This window comes from Epinephelus moara, chromosome 9, assembly GCF_006386435.1.
Source record: "Epinephelus moara isolate mb chromosome 9, YSFRI_EMoa_1.0, whole genome shotgun sequence".
Classification (NCBI taxonomy): domain Eukaryota; kingdom Metazoa; phylum Chordata; class Actinopteri; order Perciformes; family Serranidae; genus Epinephelus; species Epinephelus moara.
The window spans coordinates 13743772-13753428 of record NC_065514.1 but is presented as its reverse complement, the minus strand read 5'-3'; the positions used below and the strand labels follow the sequence as shown (position 1 = coordinate 13753428).

The following is a 9657-nucleotide window of genomic DNA, read 5'->3' as shown; positions in this document are numbered from 1 at the left end:
ACCTTTTGTTAACATTTCCTTACTCAGCATTGCTGTTTAAGCTGTTGTTGAACTGTTGTATAAAAGCAATATCACATGAGAGCGAGTGATGTTGTACTGTATATCGTCATGGCTGTAATCCATCTGCGCAGTGCGACGCACAGCCTAGGAAACAGAAATACTGCAAAATAATAATAATAATAATAATAACGCGACTAAACATTATAACGTTATTTCATCTCGTCTCGTTTCGCACAATCAAACTTTCAATGATTCACGTGATGAGCGACTAGAGCGACCAAAACTGCCACAAATATTTTTGATACTTGTGCTTCTTGGGCGTCCGCGACAGACTTTGCCTCTTTGGAAGCTTCTGGTCTGAACGCACAGTAAGATGGAACAAAAAATGTGAAGACACCAGTTCAGCCTCTGGTGTATTGTGATGGGTATTCTTTCACTATTTTATTACAATTTGTTTGTAGAAAAAACGTTTCACAAATTAAGACATTACAAAAGAAGAATTACGAGGTGCAGCTCTAGAAATAGGTATTTTATACTTGGAGTGTTACCTCAAGTTGATTTCTATAACCCAAAATCATAAGTTTCTATACCAGAGGGCTTTACAATCCGCACACCCTCATCTGACACCTTCTATTCAGAACTTTTGATTAAATATAGAATGGCAAACTGCATCCTTTTTTGGAGGATTTAAACTTAGATTTGGGTGTATTGTTACCCGTTAAGCTGCTGGGAAAAGAAGCCCTCTCTCTCATCATCGCATCCCAGCATTTATACCATTTAAGCATTGAGTGTGTGTGTGTGTGTGTGTGTGTGTGTGTGTGATTCGGTTTCTGGTTTCAGGCTTTTAAGATGTTGCAGATAACACTTCTGTGCGACCATCCACTCAGGATACAGTTACTGTGTTTGTAGCGATGATTTATTCCCTGTGGAGTTCTGCTGAGGCTATTGAAACCTAAACGGTGTTTAGCATTTGCAGTAGAGGCTTACACACACACACACAGACACACACACTATCAGGATGTTGCCTGAGGGAGCATTTTGCCTGGTGAAAAGCTCTTTATGTGTCAGAGACTCTCCAACTGTCCCTCTGAGAGATGGGCCAACAGTTCAGGTTACAACAGGATGGCTCGATGATTGATGCAAACACACACAACTGAGCTCACTTGACTTTTCAGAACTTACAGAATAAATTACCCCAAATCCTATAATGGAAATGGAAAGTTTGCAAAGAGCCAAAAAACAAGAAAAAATATCATAAGACCAAAGAAAGTTTTCTCCTGTGATAATATTGCCGCTTTTGACTGCCAAACTTGGTACACTAAAAGCTACGTGCCAGATGTGCAGAGTCATAGTTGACTTCATGAGTTCGTCTGCCAGCATCTACTGAATAGCAAGATATAAAGGGGTAGTTTAATTAGGCACAGGTGCACCTTGTTGCCAAGCTGCAGATATTTTTTCAGAGGCAGAGCTGCTTTGGAACCAGAAATAATGTCGGTGGCTGAGTTAAAGCTCAATAGACTACGCCAAATAACCTCTGAGGAACTTTGGTAACTAACAAACTTGAATTCCAAAGAAGAAACTCAGGGGAAAATATATGATGAAAAAATATATTTTTTTGTTCACCCAGCATGACAGAAATATCACAACAGCAAAGACACATATACATTCACCAGCCACTTCACTGGGTACACCTGTTCAACTGTTCATAAATAGCTAATCAGCCAATCATGTGGCAGCAACGCAATGCATTTAGGCATGTAGACATGGTCAAGACGACCTGCTGAAGTTCGAACTGAGCATGGTGGTGTAATGATGTGGGGGATATTTTCTTGGCACACTTTGGGCCCCTTAGTACCAACTGAGCATGGTTTAAACACCACAGCCTACCTGAGTATTGTTGCTGACCGTGTCCATCCCTTTATGACCACAGTGTACCCATCTTCTGATGGCTACTTCCAGCAGGATAACGCACCATGTCACAAAGCTCAAATCATCTCAAACTGGTTTCTTGAACATGACAATGAGTTCACTGTACTCCAATGGCCTCCACAGTCACCAGATCTCAATCCAACAGAGCACCTTTGGGATGTGGTGGAACGGGAGATTCACATCATGGATGTGCAGCCGACAAATCTGCAGCAACTGTGTGATGCTATCATGTCAATATGGACCAAAATCTCTGAGGAATGTTTCCAGCACCTTGTTGAATCTATGACACCAAGAATAAAGGCAGCTCTGAAGGCAAAAGGGGTCCAACATGGTACTAGCAAGGTGTACCTAATAAAGTGGCCAGTGAGTGCACATCACTGTGTAAATTCAAATGTAGTTAGCCCCTTCTTTTCACCATTTTTTGTGTTTTTTGATGTTTCATCTTCAGTTTAATATTTCATAACATACAACAATCACAGCAAGCATCACAAGTAGCTCTGCTCACGTAAACATCAAAGGATGAGGTGTCGTCAAAAGCAGGACGTCTAATAGTTGCTGATGGTACCCAACAGATTTTACATCCTCGGCTCCATTTCTCTTGTGTTTAATCACTGTTTATTAGGATGTTATACAAGTCATAAATACCAGAATTAAAAAGATCAGCTGGGTCGCATCATATTAAACTGCTGGATTTTTACTACTCAAGCAAATTAATGTTGGTGCTTGAAATTGTATTATGTCTTTTTGTGTGTGTGTGTGTGTGTGTGTGTGTGTGTGTGCAGCACCGTCCCCTGTGAGTGTGGTGAGAAAAGGTCACACGGGGAAGAGCAGCATCGCTCTTTCTTGGGCAGAGCCTGACCGCCCCAACGGCATCATCCTGGAGTACGAGATCAAGTATTTTGAGAAGGTAAGAAAATGTATATATTGTTCTATTTTTAGCACCCTATGGGACGCTATGTGTCTCAGTCTGCTGGCCTTTGGCTTCCTGTGGTTTCTGAGTACCTGCAGTCTGAGCACTCTTATGCTTAAGTGTAATTTATATAGAGTATTACCACACGTATTGACAATTAAGTAAGAATAATTTAGCTTAATGATGAGTGAAGATCATAAGTGGTCTCTTGGGAAACTGTTAATTATCACATAACTTGAGCTCCTTTTCACACCTGAAAGTCCCAAGTTACAGTGCATACATTTAATCCGGGTAGTTTTGGTTTCACCTTGCAATTATGTTAGCACACTGAATAACTTAACATGACGTACATACATACCTTTGTCCTGTCGTCATCACCTACGCAAGCTGCTCTGCCTTCCTTTCATATTGCCTCTCTCAGTGTCAGTTTTGTGAGTTTTTGCCTTCTGACTCTTCATAAAGTCGTCTCCTCCTCTCCCTATGTGCAACCGTGGCTCATTTTGTTATGCTAGGTTGTTCATGGACAAACTGAAACCTACACATTTACTACCACTTGACAGCTTTACTGCTAATTTCTCCTCTACTCCAGTCTCCAGTACTCCAGTTAGACAGGTACTGGAGAAGTTTAGTCAACTTCTTATCGTCAACCCAAGGTTGCAGGGGGGTTTCCGCACATGTAACAGGGTGTCTACAGGCCCTTAAAGAGTCCTAAATTCAATGTACAACAATAAGGCCTTAAAAGTCATTAAACAGTCTTAAATTTGTGAGGTCTTAACTATCCATCCATCCATTTTCGTAAACGTTTATCCTCTTGAGGGTCGCGGGGGGGCTGGAGCCTATCCCAGCTGACATTGGGCGAGAGGCAGGGTACACCCTGGACAGGTCGCCAGACTGTCACAGGGCTGACACATAGAGACAGACAACCATTCACACTCACATTCACACCTACGGACAAGTTAGAGTCACCAATTAACCTGCATGTCTTTGGACTGTGGGAGGAAGCCGGAGTACCCTGAGAAAACCAGTGCTGACACAGGGAGAATATGCAAGCTCCACACAGAAGGGCTCCCTCCTGGGATCGAACCAGGAACCCTCTTGCTGTGAGGCGACAGTGCTAATCACCATATCACCGTGCCGCCCTAGGTCTTAACTACTACAAACCTTTTATCTAATTTCATTTATCCATTTTCTAATGTCTTTCTTTGAAAATGAGTGAAGCCTGTCTATGTAAAAGTCCAAATTTCTAATGTTACAAATCTTTAAAAAACTATTGTCATTTTATTTAATACTCACACTTACCTGTTGGTAAAATGTAGATTTACTTAACTCAGTCTAATAACCATATTCCTACTTAACACTGGACCAAACAAGGGCCTTCAACTAAATGCTGCATAAAACGTTTTATTATAAGATCTTATTATTTTTTATTACTTTACAGACCAACATTGTTCAAACTGGCTCTTAGAAATACAGTAGAACACATTCAGTTTACCTTGAACTGAGAAAACCTTTACCTCAAAAAGACTCTTTCATGTGACAGCGCTATAGCTATGTGGGGGTTTTTTTTCTTTCTTTTTTTTTGGGCTTGTATAGAGACAGCAATTTGATGCTTCTATTCAGATCATTGTTCCTGTGCCCTTCCTCTTTTTTCTCTTTCATCCCCTAATGTCGTCTTTTCTGGGAAGGTCAGAATAAAGGTATACAGGAGAGCAGAGTGGCGTTTGTGGTCAGTGGTTAGCTAATGGCTTCTGGCTAATGGAGGGGGCATTTAGCTGTGTTTAAACCTGATGTGGTTACAGTTGGGAAACCGATCCTTACACACATGCACTTACACACACTCGCACACATACTACAGGTTGCTCGGGCATAATAATATGAGGAAGAATGGGGGGAAAAAAACACGCAGGGAAGAAGATGCAGAACATATAATCATCAAAGCTCCAAAAATGTATGTAAGGCGAGTAAATGAATTACAAAAACCTTCTCATCTTTCTCCCACAGGAGCAGGACTCCAGTTACACCATTATAAAATCCAAGGAGACAGAGATGGTGGTGGAAGGCCTGAAGCCCTCTTCAGCCTACATCTTTCAGGTCAGACATGGGTTCAAAGAAATAAAAAAAATGAAATAATACAGTAGTTAAATAATAATGTGAGGACAAAAAGCACTCTATTGTAGTCTGAGATGAGAATAGGAGAATAAATAATTAGAAAGAAGTTGTTGAATCACAGTTACTTGTAACACATATGAATATATATTAAAAAAAATATGGTGTGTTGTATTGCAGGTGCGAGCCAGGACCTCAGCAGGCTATGGCGCATTTAGCCGACGTTTCGAATTCCAGACCAGCCCTTACTGTGAGTACACCCAGAGAGAGCACGAACATATGAGTTCAACTTGTACATGACTCCCACCTGCTTTTGGAGGCTGCGTGAACAACGGATGCCAGGTGTGTTTTTGTGTGTGTATTTATGTCTAATCCCACCTCTTTTCTCTGGCAGTGACTGCGACCAGCGAGCGTGCTCAGGCTTCGATAGTAGCGGTGGCCATCACGTTGGCTCTGGTCCTACTGGCGGTAGTCGCTGGATTTCTGCTCAGCGGACGGTAAGACATAAATACACACCTGATGGAACATAAACACAACCAGTAAAGCATGTATACAGTATGTGTGCAATTAGAAGAACATGCATGGGGCGTCGGTGGATTAGTGGATAAAGCAGGCGCCCCATGTGCAAGGCTGTTTCCGCAGCGGCCCGGGTTCGAGTCCAGCCTGTGGCCCTTTGCTGCATGTCATCCCCCCTCTCTCTCTCTCTCTCTCTCTCTCTCTCTCCCCTTTTCACACTTGGCTGTCCTGTCCATTAAAGGGAAAATGCCCACAAATATCTTACTTATATCTCACATATTTCTCCTGTGAGAACTCAGGTGATTAGGATATCTGCAGTAGTGTTAAATGCAAGCATTTAGTGACGCCCCTCATCCCTTCATCTCTGTAGGTGACATTATTGGATGATGAGAGTAAACTTTACTGCCATTGCTAAAGATGAACCGCAATTTTCTTGGCTGATTCTGATTTCCAAAGTTTCTAAAAGTCTGAGCTGCCGATTCGTTCTTTTTTTCTTTCTAAGAAGTATAATTGACAGCAAACACAAACATTTTTGTAACTTTTCTTTATTGGAAAACTAAATTGTACGTTCATAATAAAACAATGACTATTGAAACACTTCCTTTCCTCAAAAAGTGCCCCAACGTAAAGGACCTTCTCTCACGAAAACTCAAAATAAAAAGTGCTCCAAGTGACTGGACGCTGCATAAAATCAAAACTTTCCCAAAAGGGAACAGGTGCAACAGATTCACACTCACATTCACACCTACGGGCAATTTAGAGTCACCAGTTAACCTGCATGTCTTTGGACTGTGGGAGGAAGCCGGAGTACCCAGAGAAAACCCACGCTGACACAGGGAGAACACGCAAACCCCGCACGGAAGGGCTCCCCGCCCCTGATTCAAACCAGGAACCCTCTAGCTATGAGGCGACAATGCAGACCTATACACAGATCTATATATGCTCTAACAAAATATTTACATATCAAAGAAAATGTTATATATTGTGTATGTAGGCCAGTTTAGAGTTAACCATTTATCATCTATCTATAACAATGTGTTTATCTATTAAGTTGTACAAACTATATATGAATCAGTATCTCTTTACAAGAATGTAAGGGTGTGTGTATAGTGGGCAATATTAACTCCCACTGCCATAGCAAGCAACCTGTCCTGTCCAATACAGTGCAAAAAGTTCTCGTGTGAAAGAGAGAAAGATACGATACGATACGATACAATGAGATACGATATACCTGGGATATATGCTAAGGACATGTAAGACCCAGCGCTGATGGCACATTCACGGGAAGGGTTTACTACTTTTTCCCTGATAGTCTGAATGAGTCGCTGAATTTGACGCTAGTTGCATTCTAGAAATAAAGTCACTAAAAGCATCTGAGAAGCTGCTAATGAGGAGCATTACAAAGCATCAATATTTGACGACCTGGGAATGAGAACGGTTTGCAGCAGCTGTTAAAATAGTCGGTTAATGTCTGTGTTGCTGTGCATGCATGTAAATTTGACAGCACCCGTTGGCTATATCTGAGACTGACCAACCAGCACCAGTGACGGGTATTCAAACTAAAAATCGGCCAAATCGATCAATGCATCTCTAAACAGTGCTCTCTTCAAAGGACTAATGACATTCTGATGTTATTTATCCCCAACTTATTCAAACTGTGTGAGCTTAGTCAGAAGCTATCCCCATGTCCTCCTCTGACCCACTGCTTACTAACGAAAATGACGAAATGTGACCAAATCTCATTTGTGACCCAGATATTTCGGTGTTGTCGAGCAGAATTATGGGATTAGATACAAGGCTTGAGGTTAGAGATTTGTAATAGGTCAGGATTAAGGGGTGCTTTTTAGGTTATAGCTTTGGGCTTGATGCGTACAAGCCAGTGGATACACCTCAGGTCTGGTGACCCAACTTTGCTCTGTTACGGATCCACATTTAGCACTCGATACATGACATGCTGCGTTAATGCTGTATCAGCCTCTGGTCTCGTATGACCTTCACTTAACCTTGTCTTCTGATATCATTTTCACACATGCATGCGAACAAATCCAAATACTGTGTGGAGAAAGTGAAGCTTTTAAAGACATGCAAAGCACGTAATCACTGAGAAGACATTGAGCCGCCTCTTCTCACATGATCTTATCCCCATAAAAGTCCCTCAAACGCTTTTATTTGTCTGCAAAAGATCATTGAACCCTTGAACTTTTTTGTCTGATTTCATCATCCTCACATTTTCTTGTGATGCCTATTGAATTAACTTAATTACCAACCATATACTGTATGATCACATGCCTTTACTGAACCATAATTAACAAAGCTGAGGGCCATTTTACAAAGCGAATGTTCTGATGGTTTGCTCATCCAGCCATCTCCCCATTCATGCATTTGTATTATTGATCTCACGTCCATGTGTCCGTGGATCTGTTCATTCATGTTTTTCACCCATGCATTCATTCTGATTCTCCTCCATTCATTGAACTGCCCGTCCCTTTTAACTCTAATTTATTCATCCTCACGCAATGATTTATTCAAAAAGATGGTGAATATGTAGTTATTAGACAAAATGATCAGATGGATGGACAGTGGGGGCTTTGGTGATGTTCGAGGATTAAAAAGCAAATCAGAAAGAAACAGCAGCGGTTTTTAGTTTTAGCCGAGCGGGGATGAGGATCGCTCTGGTTTGGTGTGGGGGAGGAGAGATGGACAAATGCCAAATTTTCCAGTGATGGATTTGGGACACAAACACCACAACCCCCTCCAACCACTGTATCTCCACCTCCCCCCGCTCCTCCGTCTGCATGACCCTCCAGACTCTACACGCATGTATAGACATCCTGCACACATGTGTAGACGCATACGCGCCGATGTATGCACTCATGGGTGAACACACACAGACGCACACATGGTGGAAGTTGCAGGGGGCCGGTTGGGCATGAGCGCGTTCAAACCCCTTGACTCAACAGATCCAGCAAACTAAACACCCTCGGGCACACACACATATGTACGAAACGCACAAACAGACACACACACACACACACACACAGACTCCCCTCCCCCAGACTATACAGCTGCTCATATCAAACCCCTCCAGCCAAGCCTGGCTGTCCTACAGAGAACCGAGATGGGAAAGACTTGGACATGACCCCTGTGTGTGTGTGTGTGTGTGTGTGTGTGTGTTGTCGATGTGTTCGTGCACTTGGGTTGTTCGTCTTTAGAACTGAAAAATGAAGAAAACTCCAGCATCTAGACTCTTGGTTTTACAATCAGTATATTTATGCATATACCTCACAAATACACTATTTTGAGTGTGACTGTCCGCTCTGTCAGTGTCATGTGTTTGTATGTGTGTGTGTGTGTGTGTGTGTGTGTGTTTGCACGTAGGATCAAGTTCAAAATCAATCCTCCTGTTTAATCTGGGTCATCTGTGATTATCTCTGATGCTGCTTGTCTAAATATTGAAACACAGAAGCTTTGAGCACACAGACCACACACACACATTTGTACAAAAGACAAATGATTACAGGTTTTGGCCTAAACATCAGGGGATACACAGATATGGGCGTAAGAGAAAAGGGTACGATATGGCTGCAAACAAAAGCCTGTGATGTTAGGAATTTCTTTTCTCTGCCCCTTTTCTTTCAGGCGACTTGACCAAAAATCTTATTTTCTAGATGGCTTTTATCGAAAAGAACGAGACTGCTTTCTACTCTGCCAGAAGTCAGTGTTGATGTGTTGACAAGGGCATTCTTGGAAAACGATATTATTTGAAAACTGCAGTCCTTTGCTAACGTCTAACAGGCTGGGAGTTTTCAGCATTTTCAGCAACCTTGAAATATAAGTTAGCAGAACCCATGTGGAAATAAAAGAAGCTTATGTTGCACTTAGATCCATGTGTGATCGTGTCATGTGTTGGCCCGGCTTTGCTTGTGTCTGGGGCATCTTTAAGGTATCTGTACTGTGATCTCTGTCTGTCAGCTTTTAGTCTTTTGGGTGTAAATGTCACTGTTTGCTCTCTGTTTAGATATACAGTAGAGAAAATGCAGAAGGGTACATAGTATTTTGTGCTGCCTTACACTGGTATTACATGTAAAATGCGGGTACTTTAAATAGACCTGCCAAAACAGAACTGCAGATATAATTTGTCAGTCAAAGTGAATGCTGCTAATTAGCATTCAACCCCCATTTGTCCCACTTTGTTA

General features: G+C 41.9%; 1 protein-coding gene across 1 annotated transcript in view; it reads left to right on the top strand.

Moving 5' to 3' along the window:
• LOC126395244 (ephrin type-A receptor 5) overlaps positions 1–9657 on the top strand; it is a 99052-nt gene that overhangs the window by 58953 nt on the left and 30442 nt on the right. The window contains exons 6-9 of the mRNA XM_050052558.1: positions 2712–2836; positions 4841–4930; positions 5126–5195; positions 5340–5442. Coding sequence (XP_049908515.1) covers positions 2712–2836; positions 4841–4930; positions 5126–5195; positions 5340–5442 — 388 coding nt within the window. The remainder of the gene's footprint in view (positions 1–2711; positions 2837–4840; positions 4931–5125; positions 5196–5339; positions 5443–9657) is intronic.